The sequence below is a fragment of the Bos grunniens genome, chromosome 16, assembly GCF_055505025.1.
Source record: "Bos grunniens cultivar Pamir isolate PY7600 chromosome 16, Bosgru_T2T1.0, whole genome shotgun sequence".
In the NCBI taxonomy this organism is placed as follows: Eukaryota; Metazoa; Chordata; class Mammalia; order Artiodactyla; family Bovidae; genus Bos; species Bos grunniens.
In genome coordinates, this window is record NC_141180.1 from 77822542 (window position 1) to 77845482 (window position 22941).

The following is a 22941-nucleotide window of genomic DNA, read 5'->3' on the forward strand; positions in this document are numbered from 1 at the left end:
TTTCCCAAGGTCACTTGCAGCATAAGGGGTAAGTCCTGAGTCTTAACTGGAGTGGGAGAGCCCCGAGTTCACTCCGCAATCCCAGACAAGGGACTCGTGAGAAAGACCTCCAGCGCTTCAGGGACCCTGCAGTTCTTCCACTGACCACGCACATCCTCTGAACTCACCCATCAGCTGCGGCTCTGGGTCCCTAAACTTACGCACTCCAGGTAATGCCTGGGGTGGGGGCGGGGGGAACCCGGACTTGCCCCGAACAGCGAGGCTTCATCTTCCCGCACCTCATCAAGGTCCAGGCAGCCCCCCTCCTGTCGCCTGTCAAACCCCTTCAAAGTGCCGCACAGCCGCCGTCCACCCTAAGACCCCTCCCGCCTGCGGCCCCGGTACTTACCCGTTGAGGCTAACAGGCGGGAGCTGACTCTGGGGCCGGGGTCTGGAGCACCAGCTCCCGGCGGGTCACGTGCCCCGCAAGGCCCCGCCCACCCCGGCCTCAGCCCTCACCTGGAGAGGTTCCTCGGCCAATCGAGCGCCCGCGGGCTCCGGGGGGCGGGGCTCGCGGACGCTCGCTTGGGCAGGAGGAGGGACCTGTGAAGGTGAACTAGCGCGAGCTCGCGAGTCTCCCGGCGCCTTGGCGGTTGGCTACACCGTTGCTTGGCAACTAGCACGGCTGGGGGCGGGGTTAATAAAAAGCCGGACCTTTTTTTCCTTAGTATCGCGAGAGTCTTGAGGGGCTGTGGCTTTTTGGTGACTGGAAAAAAAAATGTTGTGAAGATTAACGCTCTCCTCCCTGAATCCCGGCGGGATCTCGTTAAATCCAAGCACTGGAGCACACACTTTAGAAGATACTTTGCTTCAGGTCACAGAGAGTCGGACACAACTGAGCGACTAACACGTGCTACAGTAAAACACCAAAGGACTTAAGAGGATCCCATCTTAGGATGTTGGCATAGTCCCTTCGGTCAAACACTGTAAACTAAGAAAATCAACTACTCTCCTCGCCGAACCAGGGACTTCCCGGAACCCGTGCTCGTACTCCAGCGGACTTACCCACCTTATTTATTCTCTCGTTTACCACCCACGCTGTACCAGTTGTTTTGACCATCTTGAAGAACCAAAGAGGAAAACTGTTCCAGGAGAAAATTGGGTCCTGAAAGGTTTGAAAAGATGTGTTGTTTCCATATAACTTAATCAGAGGCAGAAACTTTCACAGTGTTAGTGAGTTTGCACATTTCAAGTGCACAGTTGTCCCCGGGGGCATTCGATGCTTGACTGTGGTAATAAATCCCCTCTACGCAGTGTAGGCTTTGCTGCTCTGCGTCCAGGATGGACAAAGAACAATGCGTACGTATTTCTTAGAAGAGAGGTAAATTCAGAGATGTTTTTATTCCTCTTTCACCTTGGGGATTAAATTTACCCTTCAAAACAACTCAAATAGTATCTCCTCTTTGAAACTTTGTACAGCTCCCAGCTGCCCTCTCTGTGCCTATACAGCTCCGTTTTATACATTCAGCAAGTATTTACTGAGCACTTATTTGCGAGGCACCGTGCTTTGTTCTCGGGATATAGGTTTGGAAAAAGCCACATAATCTAGCATTATCACGTTGCTATGAAATTCCGTGGTTATGTGTCCTTTACACCCCACCCTCTCTCCTGATTACGTGAGTACTTTGCTATTTTGAAGGCAGGAATGGAGTCCTTTTGGTATGTGTATGTCTAGGGCCTGAACTGGAATCTGAATGACACACGTTGGTCTTCATTCCTCCTCCTTATACCGCCACCACCTCCTGCAGGTAGCAATTGCCCTGTGCCCAGATGCTGACCTCATACTGCGCTTTCTGATGTGGCCAATGGACTTTTCAAGTTACAGTCTCTTGGAGATGGAAAGGCCAGTCGTTCGGCCCCTTAACCTCAATGAGTCAATGTTTGCAGCAGCCGAGTCTATAGTCACGAGTACTTACTTGTCTTTAACTGGTTATTTGACTCACAGACCATTCTTGGCATTCGTCTGCATTCCGAACTATGATTCTTGTTTCTCCCGGCGTAGTTTGGAAGCCCCAATTTAATAATTTCCTAACTAAGTGCAAGGCTACATTCCAACGGCTTTGATTCAGGAACTCCTTCCCCCACCCTCTTCCCTTGAGCATATATGCTTCCGACGCGGAGGGTACCTCACTAGCTCTACAGGTAGCAAGACCAGTCGTACTTTCGGAATACGGATAAACCCTCATCCTTTGCCTCCTGACGCGGAAGTGGCAGGAGTTAGTTGTCTCTTTAAGAGCGTACTAGAACAGAAGCCGAAGAGTATCGCGAGAACCGTAAAATCAGCGACTTCTCGCGATGTTTGGACCGGCAAAGGGTGGCCATTTTGGAGTCCACCCGGCGGCTGGTTGCCCCGGCGGCGTTAGCCAGCCTGCTGCCGGGACCAAAGCTGGCCCCGCCGGTGTCTGCCCTGTGGGCGGCCGCACCAACGCTATGTGGCGGCTCCGCTGCAAGGCCAAGGAGGGCACCCATGTTTTGCAGGGGTTGTCCAGCCGGACCCGGGTGCGGGAACTCCAGGGCCAGATTGCCGCCATCACTGGGATCTCCCCTGGCTGTCAGCGAATCCTCGTCGGATACCCGCCCGAGTGCCTGGATCTCAGCAACGGGGATACCATTCTGGAGGATTTGCCCATCCAGTCAGGTACGGGAATCGAGGCTGGGCCAGGCGAGGTCCTGGGAGGACGTAGAGGGGCAGAAAAGAGAACAGACGGTGTCAGGGCCAGGTCTATGTGTCAGTTTGGAGGACGAGAATAGGAGAAATTAAAGAACAGAGAATTCTGACGGAGGCCAGGGCGAGTGTCCAGCAACTCCTTGACGTCACATATAGTTTGAAAGAGACAGGGAGGGCCTGATCTCTGTGAGAAGCTCAAAAGCCGTGGAGTCCTCTTTCCTGGCTGCTTTCTGGTCTGTCTTGAAAACATCTCATTCATTTTGTTTCCCTCTGTGTCCACAGAAGTATTTTTAAAATGCGATGTTTTCTCTGTCCTGATTGCTCTTTTTCCCTGTATCACTGAAAGAAGACAGTATGTCTGAAGGATGTAGGATACTTTTTTTTGCTGTCCTGGTTAATTTTTACAATCGCCTTCATTTATACTTTCTCTGACAATTGTATTCATTTTAGAGTTTGCTTTGACACATCCACTGAAGGCGCTTTCAAGTTCTAGACAAAAGCAGTTATTTCTGTCCAGTATTAAAACTTGAACAGCAATATTGGTATTTAAAAGCTTTTCTCTGTAGTCTCAAGGATCCTGTAAACACTTGAACAGGGTAGATATGATATTTCAGATCGAGAGCACCCCCTAGTGGCCGAGTCTTTCGTAAACACCTTTTGGAAGTGCTTTTAAACTGCAGAGAGCAAGGATAAGAAAATTTTGTTCTTGAAATGTATCTTTTTAGGTAGGTATAAAAGTGTGTAACTCGGGTCCCTTTACTAAATGAAATACAATGTCTTTCTCTTTGTTCCGTTTTCATCTCTATGAAGATTCAGGGAACAAGAATTATTACTAGTCACATGTTTGCAAAGCTGTATTCTCCCTAGTAACCCCAGTTTATACTTTAACTCCTCCTGTTTGTAATTTACAGACTTGCTTAGTGAACACCCAGTTTCATCTATACTTTCTCTGAAGTTCTGAATTTGTTTTGTTTTTGACAGGTGACATGCTGATCGTTGAAGAAGACCAAAATAGGCCCAAAACGTCACCTGCATTTACAAAATATGGTGCTCCTAGTTACGTCAGGGAAACTTTGCCTGTGCTTACCAGGATGGCAGTCCCAGCAGACAACTCCTGTCTCTTTACCAGTGTGTACTATGTTGTTGAAGGAGGAGTCTTGAATCCAGCTTGCGCCCCTGAGATGAGACGCTTCATAGCACAAATTGTAGCAAGTGATCCAGACTTCTATAGTGAGGCAATACTGGGAAAAACAAATGAAGAGTACTGTGACTGGATCAAAAGGGACGATACTTGGGGCGGAGCTATTGAGATATCCATTTTGTCTAAATTTTACCAATGTGAAATATGTGTAGTGGATACACAGACCGTACGAATTGATCGTTTTGGGGAAGATGCAGGATATACCAAAAGGGTCCTTCTCATTTATGATGGCATCCACTATGATCCACTTCATCTTGTCTTCCCTGACCCAGACACCCCTCCTCTGACTATATTCTCCTCTTATGATGATATTGTTCTTGTGCAAGCACTGGAATTAGCAGATGAAGCTAGAAAGAAGAGACAGTTTACAGATGTAAACCGCTTCACCCTGAGATGCATGGTATGTCAGAAGGGATTAACTGGACAAGCAGAAGCAAGGGACCATGCCAAGGAGACAGGCCATACCAACTTTGGAGAAGTGTGATCCATGCATGATGAGGATTGAAGCCTACTACCTCACAGATCCAGAAGGCTCTGGGTTTTCCAATAAGCTATTTGTTACCCTTAAGAACAAAAGAACACAATGCTTGAACCATCCTTTTAACCTTAAACCACTAAGACACTGAATTCCTTGTTAAGATTAAAATTAGTGTGCAAGTTTACAGATGTGTGTCTACAGCAGTGATACAGCCCTCTTTCTGCTTGGGTGACAGAATAGGTGGTCCTTGCCACCTACTGACACTGACCTGAAGATTGAGTATTAGTATTATAAACTAGCACCCAGCAGCATTAACTGTAGAAGAAAACAACTTCCTATTTGGGGTAATGCGAAAGGCTTCAGGTGAGGCCACTGGACATAATCCACAGTGTCTCCAGTAATTGGGTCTTTTTAAAAACTCTGAGTGGGTTAATAGTTTCTATGTTATGAATTGATTCCTCAAATGAAGATACTCAGAATTGTCGAAACTGATTTCATATTGCAATTTGGTAGACTTTATAAATGTGTACTTCACCAGTTGTTACAAGTAGATAACATGCAATTTTTAGAGATGAGTCTACTTCTTGAGAATATTACCTAAAAACAAGAACTTATAGTGCCCAGTGAAGAATTTCTAGTCTATAAAAGAGAATGTACAAGGGAAGAGGTGCCTGAGCAGCTTACTGAAGCTTTAAAAGACCGTGGGCCTCATGTTTTAATGCAACTCATTTACTCATCTGTCGCGTTGGATAAAACGTTAAAATTAAGCAGGATTTTTTTTTTTTTAATTGAAGTTCCTTGAAACTTGAGTGATCAGTTTTTGCCTTTTTAACTAAAGATTTGGAGGGATTTGATTTCCTCAGCTTTTTGTTAAGAGCACTTCCTCCAACTCCTAAAATAACTTTTCATCTAAAATTATAACACCATGCTTTCATTTGGTTTTGAGAGATCTTTTGCTTACCTAAACAGTATTTGTTTTCATGCTAGCCTTGTCAAGCCACTCTTAAATGATTTCATGTTTCTGAAAATTAATACTTTGTTTATCTACCATCTATTACCTTGACTTTTGAAGAGTTTTAAAGTAATTGGGATAATAACATTGAATGAATTTGACTTACAAAATATGATAGTTTTTAAATCTTTGCCTTATTCAACCTTCTCAGAATTCTGCTTCTTACTAGTATTAGATGTGTAGCCATTTGCTTGGTGGGCTAATCCACGAGGCATACCCTCTAAAACTTAGCTTCACTATGAGATCTTCCAGTTAAAAGTGTTCTACCTCTTAATTCTTCTGAAGATCAGGGATGCTAAATTTTAATTTGTTATGCATTATCTTACATAATGTAAAGAGGCTTAATGTTGTGAAGTTTTGTTATCTTGGTCTTGTTTTCTATTATCTTACTTAGAAAACCAATGGTATGGGAATTCCCTGGCAGTCCAGTGGTTAGAACTCTACCCTTTCATTGCCAAGGGTGCAGGTTCAATCCCTTGTTGGGGAACGAAGTCCCACAAGCTTCATGGAGTGACCAAAAAAAAAAAAAAAAACCAATGGTATACCTTAAAGCACTTATATTTCTTTTAGCATGTCTTCTTGGCAAATGTTTCAGAATTGAGATTTACTCAGCACTTTCACTTGGTAGAAGTGATCGTATAAAATTAAGGAGTATGTAAACAATTTAGGAGAAAAGTATCTTTAAGGAGCAATTCAAAAAATATGCTTTAAATCGTTAGATGACCTTTCTTGAATACCTTTTGTGTGAATAGGACTTTTAGGCATTATAAGTTATTATCGTCAGTTTAACTGAAAAGTGTTTCATTTTCTATTTTACTGAGCCTTAAAATAGCACTTGGAGCTTGTGAAATTCGATGTTTGGCAGTCATGTGTACAAATGAATATGACTGAAAATCTCTTTGTACCTGTATGTCATCTGGTCTAAAAGGATTTTGTATCTCTTCATTCCCCCAGAAAAATTTAAAGCTGTAAGTTAAGAGTATACCACTGGGTAACACCAATCCAGTTGAGCTTTATGCATTATTATTCATAAACCTTGTCTTCCTTTCCTAAGTATTTCAAGGGCCAAACTTGATACTTGCTTACTGGAATTTTAGAGAAGTTTATTCATCCAACAAATATTTATTGAGTAATTTATTATATACCAGGCATATATTGATGTTTCTGAACATAAATTTTGTTGTTTTAAAATTAAGTATACTTTATCTACATTTGATTTTAGTTTTAACAAGTGGAGGGATATAGAACTGGATATTTTATAAAATTAAGCTTATTTTAAGTGTTTTTGTTTGCATATTTAAGCTTTTATAACAAGTGTCAACTATTTATTTAGGGGATCTTATTCTGTTATACCTGTTAACTAGGTTGTGCATTCCTCAGTTGGACACTGATAGGTCACTCTCAGTAACGACTTTTTAAAATTAATCAGCTGCTGAAATTCAGCAATAGGAGTTTTTTAAGTAATGTTCTGATCATGGGATATTCAAGATGAAACACTGTTTGCAGACCATTTTAATTGTGGAGGATTAAAAACCAAAACTTGTGCTTACTCAGAACTCAAGCTTGTAAGCCTCACAGAAGTTAAAAGATTTTTTTTAATTGCACTTATACTCTTGAATGGAGAAGGGAATGGCAACCCATTTCAGTATTCTTGCCTGAAGAATCCCATGGACAGAGGAGCCTGGCAGGCTCCCATGGGGTCACAGTCAGACACGACTGAGCGCCTAACGCTATATACTTGAAGTTAGTTAACATAAGTAAATTCTTATGTTACGCAGAAATTTAAAACATTGCACCAAGATAAAAAGAAACTTTTTCTTACATTTGCACTTGAGCAGAGCGAAACCTTTCTTCCTATTCATTCAGGTTTTGACTGCCTTGCAAGAATTTTTTTTTTTTGTTAAAATGAGGTTAATTTATATTAGTAGCAAAATGAATCAAGATTGTGCTTTCCTATCCCCTACTCCTCCTTTCCTTAACTCTTCTTTCCCTTACTCTTCTTAGGATTTAAAGATTAGATGTAGGGCTATGAATGCACTTCTGGATAGATTGATTTCAGAAATTAAAATTAATGTCTCGGGAATTTTGTGATGTGGTAGCCATATGAAGATATCAGTGTGGTACAACTACTGTTAGTAGTTCGTGGTTGATTTCTTGTTTCTCATGAATGGATCATGGGCACAGTCAAGTGAGACCCTTGCAAGTTTGGGGGCTGGTCATCTTGACCCTGTTGGCAAAAACTAATATTGACATACTACTTGATTATTCCATGAAGTTCAAGTCCCAGTGAAATCTTTATCAGGAATGAATGAACATATTTATACATTCCCGTAAATGCCCATGCCTGATTTGCATGTTCAGCTTACTCTATCTTGTATAGGCATTAAAACAGGAATGTTGTAAGTTCCCCTCTAGCTGAACATAGTTTTCTATGTCTTTTGTGAAAAAAATTGAATGGGGAATATATAAGATTAGCAGCAGAGTGATTTTTTTTTTTTTTCCTCTTTATGTGTCAGGTGGCCTTCCTAAACTTTCAAATATTAGGATTTTCATGTTTTTTCATGTATTGAGAACACAAATCTATTATTTGCAGCACTTTAAAAATATGAAATAAAAGTTTACAGGTTAGCCCTCTCTGACGATCTTGTCAGACATTAAAATATAGTTCTTGAGCTGCCAACAATCAGCTCTTCTTAATTAAAAGTTACCATCAGTGAATAGTGTATCCAGTGGTACAACATTCTGGTAATTCTCTAACAGTAAAACTCCGTTTCAGTAACTATTAGGAGCATGCTCTGTGCCCTAGCATTCAAAATGTTACTTATTTCTATAATGTGATTGTTCTTTATTCATTGTACAATGCAGTATTCAAATTTGTCCTTGTAGCTCAAAGATGACTACTGCAACTTTGAAAATGTTAGATTCTTAAAACCCTTCATTTGTTTCTAAGCAGGCTTATGATTTTGAGCTGATTTTTGAGTCAGAGGCCTTAAAAGTCATACATAAGCAACATCACTAAGTCTAAAGTGAAACACTTGATTTGAATAAGCTAGTTTATTAACTAAGGATGTTTTCTTACTAGGAGTTATGATATTTAACATTTAGCACATTTCATCCAACTTAAAAAGATTATAAAACTTCGCTGATTGGGGAAAAAAGTTTCTTTAATTTTCCATCTCCAAAACTTAGCTTGCATTTTGTTTACAGTGCTTTAAATATTTGACTTTGAAAAAATCACATTGATACTGGATTGTGGAGTGATCATTTAAGTCTTGGTTGGTAGAATTTAGAGATTAATAACCCTCCCATGCTGCTTTAGAATAAAGGAAGAAAGGGGCAGGAAGATAAAGTGCCACATAAACAGAACAGCTTCTCAAATGAATGCATTCCTATTCTTGAATTATGCTTTTCAGAAAATGTTTCAGGCAATGCCTTTGTGTCATCTTAACCCGTTCACATTTCTTGGCATTGACTATAGCAAGGCCATAACAGAAAGGCTTGTCAGTAAAGTATTAAAACATGACTATAAACATTTTGCTATGATGCCTTTTTATACTTGTTTTTTAAAATGCATACCTACATCTAAAGAGTTTGGGGATAGTGAAAATATGATTTAGTTACACTGTAGGCAAACAGGTTAACCTAGGAAAGGTTTACAATTTCCTCTCAGATTACATGAGCCTGACTGGTATAGGATATGTAGTTAGTTGTCTCCCATAAGTTACTTAAAGGACCAGGGCACCTGATTCTTGTTTGTTTTCCAGTTCACCTTGGTGCCATTTATCACATAAACTGTTTACAGGAAATAGAATTTCCTTAGCAAAAAGTAACGTTTTTCCTTTAAAAGTATTAAGTTTAAAGAATAAATATAATTTGTCAAAAGGAATAGAGAATGGCAGTAGTCCTATATTTCCTGTATTAATGCAATAGAGGTTGAAATTCCTGAAGCAATGAGAAACCTACAAAACTCAAATTTAGAGCTTTAAAATATGACTTGAAAAGTAATAGAGAAGGACAAATAGAACAAAGTTCTGTTTCTCTTGACACAAAATATTTTTTGCTAATAAAGATGGACAGTGCTTCCTTGGTTTAAAAACATTTTGTTGATTTGCCAGCATTTTTTCAAGTTAATGCACTACTGCTACTACCTGAAAGATGCCTAATTTTGTTTTATATAACTTATGTGATTTTACCATTGTCATTAAGATGCATTAATTTTATTTGTGAGGTGTATGATTTTAAATACCTAAATGCTGTGTGAAATGACTTATTTTGAAGAAATAAATGAAGTGAAAATATTGTTGTCTGAGCATGTTTTGGGAGGAAAGAGGGCTAGTGAACAGCTGCTGCACTCAAGTTACATATTTATCACTGCTTTGACTTCTGTACCAATATCTGCCAAATCTCAGTCTGTAGGTGGAGTCTTAATAAATCAGCTCCAAATTTAATATCTGGGGAAAGGCTGAATGTTCCTTTTCATTTGTAACAGACTGAGCTCTATGTGAACTTAGACCCATGTGGAAACTGCAGCATCTCTTGGGGAGAACTTATTTAATCTTTGATAATGTCAGCATTCAGTTCAGTCACTCAGTCGTGTCCGACTCTGCGACCCCATGAATCGCAGCACACCACGCCTCCCTGTCCATCACCAACTCCGGAGTTCACTCAAACTCATGTCCATCGAGTTGGTGATGCCATCCAAACATTTCATCCTCTGTCGTCCACTTCTCCTCCTGCCCCCAATCCCTCCCAGCATCAGAGTCTTTTCCAGTGAGTCAACTCTTCGCATGACGTAGCCAAAGTACTGGAGTTTCCGCTTTAGCATCAGTCCTTCCAATGAACACCGAGGACTGATCTTTAGAATGGACTGGTTGGATCTCCTGGCAGTCCAAGGGACTTTCAAGAGTCTTCTCCAACACCACAGTTCAAAAGCATCAATTCTTCCGTGCTCAGCTTTCTTCACAGTCCAACTCTCACATCCATACATGACCACTGGAAAAACCATAGCCTTGACTAGACGGACCTTTGTTGGCAAAGTAATGTCTCTGCTTTTCAATATGCTATCTAGGTTGGTCATAACTTTCCTTCCAAGAAGTAAGCATCTTTTAATTTCATGGCTGCAGTCACCATCTGAAGTGATTTGGGAGCCCCCAAAAATAAAGTCTGACACTGTTTCCCCATCTATTTACCATGAAGTGACGGGACCAGACGCCATGATCTTCATTTTCTGAATGTTGAGCTTTAAGCCAACTTTTTCATTCTCTTTCACTCTTATCAAGAGGCTTTTTAGTTCCTCTTCACTTTCTGCCATAAGGGTGGTGTCATATGCACATCTGAGGTTATTGATATTTCTCCTGGCAATTTTGATTCCAGCTTCTGCTTCTTCCAGCCCAGCGTTTCTCAACAACACAAGAGAAGACTCTACACATGGACATCACCAGATAGTCAACACCGAATCAGATTGATTAAATTCTTTGCAGAAAAAGATGGAGAAGCTCTATACAGTGAGCAAAAACAAGACCGGGAGCTGACTGTGGCTCAGATCAAGAGCACCTTATTGCCAAATTCAGACTTAAATTGAAGAAAGTAGGGAAAACCACTAGACCATTCAGGTATGACCTAAATCAAATCCCTTATGATTATACAGTGGAAGTGAGAAATAGATATAAGGGACTAGATCTGATAGAGTGCCTGATGAACTATGGACGGAGATTTGTGACATTGTGTACAGGACACAGGGATCAAGACCATCCCCATGGAAAAGAAATGCAAAAAAGCAAAATGGCTGGCTGGGGAGGCCTTACAAATAGCTGTGAAAAGAAGACAAGCGAAAAGCAAAGAAGAGGAAAGATATAAGCATCTGAATGCAGAGTTCCAAAGAATAGCAAGGAGAGATAAGAAAGCCTTCCTCAGCGATCAATGTCAGCATTCTGAAAAGGCAAAATGATAGGATACTGAAAGGGGAACTCCCCAGGTCAGTAGGTGCCCAATATGCTACTGGAGATCAGTAGAGAAATAACTCCAGAAAGAATGAAGGGATGGAGCCAAAGCAAAATTAATACCCAGTTGTGGACGTGACTGGTGATAGAAGCAAGGTCCGATGCTGTAAAGAGCAATATTGCATAGGAACCGGGAATGTTAAGTCCATGAATCGGCAAATTGGAAGTGGTCAAACACGGAGATGGCAAGAGTGAACGTTGACATTCTAGGAATCAGCAAATTAAAATGGACTGGAATGGGTGAATTTAACTCAGATGACCATTATATCTACTACTGCAGGCAGGAATCCCTCAGAAGAAATGGAGTAGCCATCATGGTCAACAAAAGAGTCTGAAATGCAGTACTTGGATGCAATCTCAAAAACAACAGAATGATCTCTGTTTGTTTCCAAGGCAAACCATTCAGTATCACGGTAATCCAAGCCTATGCCCCAACCAGTAATGCTGAAGAAGCTGAAGTTGAATGGTTCTAAGAAGACCTACAACACCTTATAGAACTAACTCCCAAAAAAGATGTCCTTTTCATTATAGGGGACTGGAATGCAAAAGTAGGAAGTCAAGAATCACCTGGAGTAACAGGCAAATTTGGCCTTGGAATATGGAATGAACCAGGGCAAAGGCTAATAGAGTTTTGCCAAGAGAACGCACTGGTCATAGCAAACACCCTCTTCCAACAACACAAGAGAAGACTCTACACATGGACATCACCAGATGGTCAACACTGAAATCAGATTGATTAAATTCTTTGCAGCCAAAGATGGAGAAGCTCTATACAGTCAGCAAAAACAAGACCAGGAGCTGACTGTGGCTCATATCACGAACACCTTATTGCCAAATTCAGACTTAAATTGAAGAAAGCAGGGGAAACCACTGGAGCATTCAGATATGACCTAAGTCAAATCCCTTATGATTATACAGTGGAAGTGAGAAATAGATTTAAGGGACTAGATCTGATAGATAGAGTACCTGATGAGCTATGGATGGAGGTTCATGACATTGTACAGGAGACAGGGATCAAGACCATCCCCATGGAAAAGAAATGCAAAAAAAGCAAAATGGCTGGCTGGGGAGGCCTTACAAATAGCTGTGAAAAGAAGAGAAGCAGAAAGCAAAGGGGAAAGGAAAGATATAAGCATCTGAATGCAGAGTTCCAAAGCATAGCAAGGAGAGATAAGTAAGCCTTCCTCAGCGATCAATGCAAAGAAATAGAGAAAAACAACAGAATGGGAAAGACTAGAGATCTCTTCAAGAAAATTAGAGATACCAAGGGAACAGTTCATGCAAAGATGGGCTCAATAAAGGACAGAAATGGTATGGACCTAACAGAAGCAGAAGATATTAAGAAGAGATGGCAAGAACACACAGAAGAACTGTACAAAAAAAGATCTTCACGACCAAGATAATCACGATGGTGTGATCACTCACCTAGAGCCAGACATCCTAGAATGTGAAGTCAAGTGGGCCTTAGAAAGCATCACTATGAACAAAGCTAGTGGAGGTGATGGAATTCCAGTTGAGCGATTTCAAATTCTGAAAGACGATGCTGTGAAAGTGCTGCACTCAATATGCCAGCAAATGTGGAAAACTCAGCAGTGGCCACAGGACTGGAAAAGGTCAGTTTTCATTCCAATCCCAAAGAAAGGCAATGCCAAAGAATGCTCAAACTACCGCACAATTGCACTCATCTCACACGCTAGTAAAGTAACGCTCAAAATTCTCCAAGCCAGGCTTCAGCAATACGTGAATCATGAACTTGCAGATGTTCACGCTGGTTTTAGAAAAGGCAGAGGAACCAGAGATCAAATTGCCATCATCTTCTGGATCATGGAAAAAGCAAGAGAGTTCCCGAAAAACATCTATTTCTGCTTTATTGACTATGCCAAAGCCTTTGACTGTGTGAATCACAATAAACTGTGGAAAATTCTGAAAGAGATGGGAATACCAGACCACCTGACCAGCCTCTTGAGAAATCTGTATGCAGGTCAGGAAGCAACAGTTAGAACTGGACATGAAACAACAGACTGGTTCCAAATAGGAAAAGGAGTACGTCAAGGCTGTATATTGCCACCCTGCTTATTTAACTTATATGCAGAGTACATCATGGGAAACGCTGGGCTGGAGGAAGCACAAGCTGAAATCAAGATTGCCAGGAGAAATATCAATCACCTCAGATATGCAGATGACACCACCCTTATGGCAGAAAGTGAAGAGGAGCTAAAAAGCCTCTTGATGAAAGTGAAAGAGGAGAGTGAAAAAGTTGGCTTAAAGCTCAATATTCAGGAAACTAAGATCATGGCATCTGGTCCCATGACTTCATGGGAAATAGATGGGGAAACAGAGGAAACAGTGTCAGACTTTATTTTGGGGGGCTCCAAAATCACTTCAGATGGTGACTGCAGCCATGAAATTAAAATACGCTTACTCCTTGGAAGAAAAGTTATGACCAACCTAGATAGCATATTCAAAAGCAGAGACATTACTTTGCCAACAAAGGTCTGTCTAGTTAAGGCTATGGTTTTTCCAGTGGTCATGTATGGATGTGAGACTTGAACTGTGAAGAAAGCTGAGTTCAGAAGAATTGATGCTTTTGAACTGTGGTGTTGGAGAAGACTCTTGAGAGTCCCTTGGACTGCAAAGAGATCCAACCAGTCCATTCTAAAGGAGATCAGTCCTGGGTGTTCTTTGGAAAGACTGATGCTAAAGCTGAAACTCCAATACTTTGGCCACCTCATGGGACGAGTTGACTCATTGGAAAAGACCCTGATGCTGGGAGGGATTGGAGGCAGGAGGAGAAGGGGACGACAGAGGATGAGATGGTGGATGCCATCACCGACTCGATGGATGTGAGTGAACTCTGGGAGTTGGTGATGGACAGGGAGCCCTGGCGTGCTGCAGTTCATGGGGTCACAAAGAGTCGTAAATGACTGAGTGACTGAACTGAACTGGACTGAAGGAGACAATAGACCTGTACTCTGAAAACTATAAGATGCTTTTGAAAGAAATCAAACAAGACATAAACAGATGGAAAGATATACCATGTCCATGGATTGGAAGAATCAATATTGTCAAAATGACTATAGTACACAAGGCAACCTACATATTTAACACAATCCCTGTCAAATTACCAATGGCATTTTTCATGGAACCAGAACAAAAAAATCTCAAAATTTGTATGGAAACACAAAAGACCTGAATATCCAAAGCAATCTTGGGAAAGAAAACTGATACTGGAGAAATCAGGCACCCCTGTCTTCAGACTATACTACAAAGCTACAATCATCAAAACAGTATGGTACTGGCACAAAAATAGAAATATAGATCAATGGAACAGGATAGAAAACCCAGAAATAAGTCCATGCACCTATAGTCACTTAATCTATGACAAGGAAGGCAAGACTACACCTTGTTGGAAAGGCAGTCTCTTCAAAAAATTGTGCTGGGAAAACTGGACAGCCACATGTAAAAGAATGAAATTAGATCATTCCTTAACTCCATACACAAAATAAGCTCAAAATGGTTTAAAGACCTAAATATTAGACCAGACATTATAAAATTTTCTCTGAGAGGAAAACAGGCAGAACAATCTCTAACATAAATCACAGCAAAATCTTTTTTTATTCCATCTGCCAGAATAATGAAAGTAAAAGCAAAAGTAAACAAATGGGACCTACTTAAACTCAAAAGTTTTTGCACAGCAAAGGAAACAGTAAACAAAACAACAACAACAAAAACTCCACAGAATGGGAGAAAATGTTTGCAAATGATGTGAGTGATAAAGGATTACTCTTCAAAATTTACATTTTATGACACTTAATAGCAATGGCACCCCACTCCATTACTCTTGCCTGGAAAATCCCATGGACAGAGGAGCCTGGTAGACTGCGGTCCATGGGGTCGTGAAGAGTCGGACACGACTGAGCGACTTGACTTTCACTTTTCACTTTCATGCATTGGATGAGGAAATGGCAACCCACTCCAGTGTTCTTGCCTGGAGAATCCCAGGGACGGGAGAGCCTGGTGGGCTGCCATCTCTGGGGTCACACAGAGTCAACACGACTGAAGCGACTTAGCAGCAGCAGCAGCAGCAGCATCAAAACGAACAATCTACTCAAGAAATGGGCAGAAGACCAGAAAAGACATTTCATCAAAAGGACATACAGATGGCCAATAGGCACATGGAAAGATGTTCAAAATCACTAGTTATTAGAGAAATGCAAATCAAAACCATAATGAGATATCACCTCACACCAATCAGAATGGCTATCAAAAAATCCACTAACAACAAATGCTCAAGAGGGTGTGGAGAAATGGAAACCCTTCTGCCCTGTTGGTGTGAATGTAAATTGGTACAACCACTATGGAGAACAGTATGGATGTTCCCTAAAAAACTAAAAATAGAGCTACCCCATGACCCTGCAATCCCACTGCTGGGTGTATATTCAGACAAAAATATGGCCCAAAAAGATACATGCTCCCCAATGTTCATTACAGCACTGTTTACAATGGCCAAGACATGGAAACAACCTAAATCTCCATTGACAGAGGAATGAATAGAGAAGATGTAGTATATATATTTACACACACACACACACACACACACACACTGGAATATTACTCAGCCATTAAAAAGAATGAAATGAGGCCATTTTCCAACAACATGGATGGACCTCAGTTCAGTTCAGTTCAGTCGCTCAGTGGTGTCCGACTCTTTGTGACCCCATGAATCCCAGCACAACAGGCCTCCCTGTCCATCACCAACTCCCAGAGTTCACTCAGACTCACGTCCATCGAGTCAGTGATGCCATCCAGACATCTCATTCTCTGTCGTCCCCTTCTCCTCCTGCCCCCAATCCCTCCCAACATCAGAGTCTTTCCCAATGAGTCAACTCTTCGCATGAGGTGGCCAAAGTACTGGAGTTTCAGCTTTAGCATCATTCCTTCCAAAGAAATCCCAGGGCTGATCTCCTTCAGAATGGACTGGTTGGATCTCCTTGCAGTCTTAGAGAGCATCATACTGAGTGAAGTAAGCCAGACAGAGAAAGAGAAATATCATATGACTTTCCTTATATGTTGAATCTAAAAAGAAATTATACAAATGAACTTACTTACAAAACAGAAGGAGACTCACAGACTTAGAAAACAAACTCATGGTTGCCAGGGGGAAGGGATAGTTGAAGACTTTGGGAAGGTCATGTACACACTGCTATATTTAAAATGGATAACCAACAAAAACCTATTGTATAGCACATGGAACTCTGCTCAGTGTTATGTGCCATCCTGGATGGCAGTGGGGTTTGGGAGAGAATGTAAACATGTATATGTATGGCTATGTCCCTTTACTGTTCACTGAAACTATCACAACATTGTTAATTGTCTATACTCCAATACAAAGTGTTTTTGCTGTTAAAAAAAAATGAAATAAGAGTAATGAAGTAGGAGAATCTAATTTAGAAGTGATTAATCTGGGAAAGTCTTTCTGAGGAAGTGACATTTAAGCTAAAACCAAAAGCATGAACAGGAGCTTAAGTCAGTTGATGGGTAAGAACATTGTTCCAAGCAGGGGTTATAACATTTGCAAACACTGGAGAAAATGAAAAATTTTCCAGACCAGTCTGGCCATAGTGTTGTAAATAGGGAAAGAGGAACATGAAATCAAGTTTTAGAAGCAAGCACTGATTTGCAGTATCTATAAGCTACATTAAGCATTACTCTAATTCATATTTACATTTTATTTGCTTATTTTATATTTGTGTCCCCAAATAGCTTGTCCACGAGGGCAGAGAGCAGTTCTTTCATATTACCATTGTATTCTCACCACCTAATAAGGTTCTGGATTTATAGTAGACATTCAATATTTATTTGAATGAATGAACATATCAATGAATTATGTTAATGTGTTATTTAGGAATATGCTAAGAGCATTGGGAGCACTTTAGGAAAGGGATCAGATTTATGTTTATCCAAGTTATTTTAATTGTTCTGTAGGGAATGGATTAAGGGGGCAAGATTGGAAGTGGAAGACCAGTTAGGAGGAAGCTACTGCCATAACCTATATAAGTGATGATGATAGTGGTAATAATTATAATAGCATATGTTGAGTGCTTACAATGTACAGAGCATTTTCATGTATTATCTCATGTACAATAACTCTATGAGATAGATATTATTATTCTGTGTTTTGTAGGTATGATTCCTGAGGATCAGAGAGGCTTGAAAACTTCTTCAAGAATCAAAAGCTAATAAACGGATGATAGCTTGGATCAGGTAAATGTCAATAGAAGAGGATTGTTTTAAGATTTATTTTAGAGATAGGATCTCTCCAGGATTTGGTGACATGCGGAATAGTAGGAAAGCATCTAGAATGTTTCTCAAGGCTTTTACTCAAGTATCTGGTAGATGAAAGTGACATTTATTGACCCATGGAAGATGGAAGGGAAGAATATTTGGAGGAATAGAAAAAATAAGACTTTGGACATGTTAGGTTTAAGATGTTTGTGCATCCTCTGAAAGGAGATGTCATATAGGCAACTATAGGACTGAAGTTCAAAAAATTTGTCCAAAAATCAAAATATAAATTTTGGATTTCTTGACCTATAGTTAGAAGATATAAGAATAGAAGAGATCAAATAAAGAGTCTGTAAAATTTGGCAATCTATGACTCATTGATGAACTTCACAAGAGCTATTTCAGATAAATAGAGAAAGAAGGCAGACGGATGTGGCTTAGAGTAAACAGGATGTCTGCTTAAAGAAAGCAGGTTGAACGTATTTATTGATTGTCTATTCTCTCAAAACAGCATTAAATGATAATTATGGGGTTTCAAAAGACATAAACTCTCAAGGACAAAGAGATGGTAAATATATAGCAACAAAATTATGGAAGCTAGCCAGAGGTTGGATAAGTTATAACTGACCTGTTGCTGTTCAGTCATGAAGTTGTGTCCAAATGTCCATGACCCAATGGACTGCAGCACACCAGGCCTCCCTGTCCCTCACTCTCCCGAAGTTTGCCCAAGTTCACATCCATTGAGTCAGTGATGCTATCTAACCATCTCATCCTCTGCTGCCTCCTTCTCCTTTTGCCTTCAGTCTTTCCCAGCATCTGGGTCTTATCCAGTGAGTAGGCTGTTTGCATCAAGTAGCCAAGGTATTGGAGCTTCAGCTTCATCATCAGTCCTTCCAATGAGTGTTCAGGGTTGATTTCCTTTAGGATGAACTGGCTTGATCTCCTTGCTGACCAAGGGACTCTCAAGAATCTTCTCCAGCACCACAGTTCAAAAGCATCAATTTCTTCAGCACTCAGCCTTCTTTATGGTCCAACTTTACCTCTGTATCTGACTACTGGAAAGACCATAGCTTTGGCTAGATGGACCTTTGTCAGCAAAGTGATGTCCTTGCTTTTTCATATGCTGTCAAGGTTTGTCATAGCTTTCCATCCAAGAAGCAAATGTCTTCTAATTTCACCGCTGCAATCACCGTCTGCAGTGATTTTGGTGCCCAAAAAGAGAAAAACCTGTCACTGCTTCTACTTTTTCCCCTTCTGTTTGTCATAAAGTGATAGGACCAGATGCCATGATCTTAGCTTTTGAATGTTGAGTTTTAAACCAGCTTTTCACTCTCCTCTTTCACTGTCATCAAGAGGCTCTTTAGTTCCTCTTTGCTTTCTGCCATTAGAGTGGTATCATCTGCACACCTGAGGTTGTTGATGTTTCTCCCAGAAATCTTGATTCCAGTATGTGACTCATACAGCCTGGTGTTTCTCATGATGTACTTTGCACATAAGTTAAATAAACAGGGTGACAATATACAGCCTTGTTGTACTCTTTTCCCAACTTTGAACTAGTCAGTTGTTCCATGGCTGGTTCTAACTGTAGCTTCTTGACCCGTCCATGTACAGGTTTCTCAGGAGACAGGTAAGATGGTCTGGCATTCCCATCTCTTTAAGAATTTTTCAGTTTATTGTGATCCACGTAATCAAAGGCTTTTGCATAGTCAATGAAGCAGATGTTTTTCTGGAATTCCTTTGCTTTCTCTATGATCCAACTAATGTTGGCAATTTGATCTCTGGTTCCTCTGCCTTTCCTAAACTCAGCTTGTACATGTGGAAGTTCTCTGCTCAAGTACTGTTGAAGCCTAGCTTGAAGGATTTTGAGCATACCCTTACTAGCATGGGAAATGAGTGCAAATTGTCCAATAGTTTGAACATTCTTTGAACAAAACTGACATAGCAGATTTGAAAAACTTGCATGTTAAGCCAGCAATTCTATTTTTCCCATAGAGCCCCACCACCACCACCACCAGTTCAAAAACTGGTGGTACTAATACTGCTAGACATAGGAGTAATGGGAAAAATCGTGAAAATGGAGAATCTGGTTTAAAAATAGACCTTTCAGGTCTCTTGCACTCTGAGCAACTAAGAGCTTGCTATTTCCCCTCTGATGCTGGGGTGATGTGAAGTTGCTCAGTCGTGTCTGACTCCTTGCAACCCCATGGACTGTAGCCTGCCAGGCTCCTCTTTCCATGGGATTCTCCAGGCAAGAATACTGGAGTGGGTTACCATAATGGGTGGGGTGGACAGACAAAAGAGATGTATAGAAAAGAAAGAGTAAACATAGTATATTTCAAGACATTAACTCTCCATGGCATTTATTTAATGCAAAAGAAGGGAAGAAAATTAGGCAGTTGGGCTTCAGAGATACTATACTACAGTATTGCATACTTGAATGCTCACAGGTATTATATTAGTAGGAAGGTCAAAATGATGATGTATAAGATAGAATCATAGGGAGGGAGTTCATAAGATGAGATCCAGACTACATGATGGGATTCTATAGGAATAATACTTCTTTGGTTGTAACAAAAAAGAAGAAAACAGTTGCAAAGGAAGGTAAGTTCACAAATTTGGTGACAGAAATATGGAGTTCCTGCCCATTGGCTGCTGTTTTCTTACCAAATTTTTCTAATTTTCTGGCAAAGTTATCTGAAAATAAAAGAAACAAAGAATAGAAAGTGTGAGGAAAGAAGAAAGAGTGGCCTTGGAAAAATGGGAAATCAAGCTTCCTAGATAGCTTCCTATCTCTTTCTGATAGTCCGCTGTTAGGGTATAGAAGTGCAACAGATTTCTGTATATTAATTTTGTATCCTGAAACAAATTATCCTGAATTCATTTGTTAATTCTAATAGTTTGTGTGTGTGTGAATTCTTTAAAGTTTTCTACGTATAGTATCAGTTCAGTTCAATCATTCAGTCATGTCCAACTCTTTGTGACCCCATAGACTGCAGCACACTAGACATCCCGATTGTCCATCACCAACTCCCAGAGATTGCTCAAACTCATGTTCACTGACTCAGTGAGGCCATCTAACCATTTCATCCTCTGCCGTCTCCTTCTCCTTCCACTTTCAATCTTTGCCAGCAGCAGGGTCTTTTCCAAGGAGTCACTTCTTCGTATCATAGCTTTTCTTCCAAGGAACAAGCGTCTTTTAATTTCATGGCTGCAGTCACCATCTGCAGTGATTTTGGAGTCCAAGAAAATAAAGTCTGTCACTGTTTCTATTGTTGCCCCATCTATTTGCCATGAAGTGATGGGACCAGATGCCATGATCTTAGTTTTCTGAATGTTGAGTTTTAAGCCAGCTTTTTCACTCTCCTCTTTCACTTTCATCAAGAGGCTCTTTAGTTCCTTTGTGCTTTCTGCTATAGGGTGGCATCATCTACAGATCTGAGGTTATTGATATTTCTCCCTGCAATCTTGATTCCAGCTTGTGCTTCATCCAGTTCAGCATTTTGCATGATGTACTGTGCACATAAGTTAAACAAGCAAGGTGGCAATATACAGCCTTTACATACTCCTTTCCCAATTTGGAACCAGTCTGTTGTTCCACGTCTGGTTCTAACTGTTGCTTCTTAACCTGCCTACAGATTTCTCAGGAGGCAGGTAAGGTGGTCTGGTATTTCCATCTGTTTAAGAATTTTCCACAGTATGTTGTGATCCACACATTCAAAGGCTTTAGCATAATCAATGAAGCAAAAGTCTGTGGTCTTCTGGAATTCTCTTTCTTCTTCTATGATCCAATGGATGTTGGCAATTTGATCTCTGGTCCCTCTGCCTTTTCTAAATCCAGTTTGAATATCTGGAAGTTCTTGGTTCACATACTGTTGAAGCCTCACTGGGAGAATTTTGAGCATTACTTTGCTAGTGTGTGAGATGAGTACAATTGTGCAGTAGTTTGAGCATTCTTTGGCATTGCCTTTCTCTGGAATTTGAATGAAAGCTGACCTTTTCCATACCTGTGGCCACTGCTGAGTTTTCCAAATTTGCTGGCATAATGAGTGCAGCACTTTCACAGCATCATCTTCTAGGAGTTGAAATAGCTCAACTGGAATTCCATCACCTCCACTAGCTTTGTTCATAGTGACACTTTCTAAGGCCCACTTGACTTTGCACTCCAGAATGTCTGGCTCTAGGTGAGTGATCACACCATCATAGTTATCTGGGTCATGAAGATCTTTTTTGTACAGTTCTGCTGTGTATTCTTGCCACCTCTTCTTAGTATCTTCTGCCTCTGTTAGGTCCATACCATTTCTGTCCTTTATTGTGCCCATCTTTGCATGAAATTGTTCCCTTGGTATCTCGAATTTTCTTGAAGAGACCTCCAGTCTTTCCCATTCTATTGTTTTCCTATATTTCTTTGCACTAACCACTGAGAAAGGCTTTCTTATCTCTCCTTGCTATTCTTTGGAACTCTGCATTCAGATGGGCATATCTTTCCTTTTCTCCTTTGCCTTTTGCTTCTCTTCTTTTCTCAGCTATTTGTAAGACCTCCTCAGACAGCCATTTTGCCTTTTTGCATTTCTTCTTCTTGGGGATGGTTTTGATCACTGTGACCTGTACAATGTTATGAACCTCCATCCATAGTTCTTCAGGCATTCTGTCTGTCAGATCTAATTTCTTGAATCTATTTCTCACTTCCACTGTATAATCATAAGGGATTTGATTTAGGTCATACCTGTGATCTAGTGATTTTCCCTACTTTCTTCAACTTAAGTCTGAATTTGGCAATAAGGAGTTCATTATCTGAGCCACAGTCAGCTCCTAGTCTTGTTTTCATTGACTGTATAGTGCTTCTCAATCTTTGGCTGTAAAGAATATAATCAATCTGATTTCGGTATTGATCATCTGGTGATGTCCATGTGTAGAGTCGTCTCTTGTGTCGTTGAACAAGGATGTTTGCTGTGACCAGTGCATTCTCTTGGCAAAACTCTGTTAGCCTTTGCCCTGCTTCATTTTGTATTCCAAGGCCAAACTTGCCTGTTACTCCAGGTATCTCTCGACATCCTACTTTTGCATTCCAATCCCCTATGATGAAAAGACATCTTTTTTGGGTGTTAGTTCTAGGAGGCCTTGTAGGTCTTCACAGAACTGTTCAAACATAGAGTATCATGCCACCAGCAAATAGTGGCAGTGTTGTTTCTTCCCTCCCAGTTTGGATTCCTTTTATTTCTTTTTATTATCTAATTTCTGTGGCTAGGACTTCCAATAAAA

General features: G+C 40.6%; 2 protein-coding genes across 15 annotated transcripts in view; one reads left to right on the forward strand and one right to left on the reverse strand.

Annotated features, from left to right (window-relative positions):
* Positions 1 to 2366, reverse strand: part of PFKFB2 (6-phosphofructo-2-kinase/fructose-2,6-biphosphatase 2) — a 28892-nt gene extending 26526 nt beyond the window's left edge. For 3 of the 14 annotated variants that reach the window (XM_086342877.1, XM_086342875.1, XM_086342869.1), the window contains exons 1-3: positions 1956 to 2366; positions 1049 to 1144; positions 389 to 745 (exon numbers count right to left, since the gene is read on the reverse strand). The gene's annotated coding sequence lies outside the window, so the exon portion shown is untranslated. Of the gene's footprint in view, positions 1 to 388; positions 746 to 1048; positions 1520 to 1817 lie in introns of those variants that run through there. The other 11 variants (XM_086342876.1, XM_086342874.1, XM_086342879.1 and 8 more) reach the window with 8 other exon arrangements.
* A 9-nt stretch (positions 2367 to 2375) lies between these two features.
* The window catches only part of C16H1orf116 (chromosome 16 C1orf116 homolog), a 38580-nt gene continuing 18014 nt past the window's right edge, over positions 2376 to 22941 (forward strand). Inside the window, exon 1 of the mRNA XM_086342868.1 lies at positions 2376 to 2677. Coding sequence (XP_086198994.1) covers positions 2507 to 2677 — 171 coding nt within the window. The 5' untranslated portion in view covers positions 2376 to 2506. The remainder of the gene's footprint in view (positions 2678 to 22941) is intronic.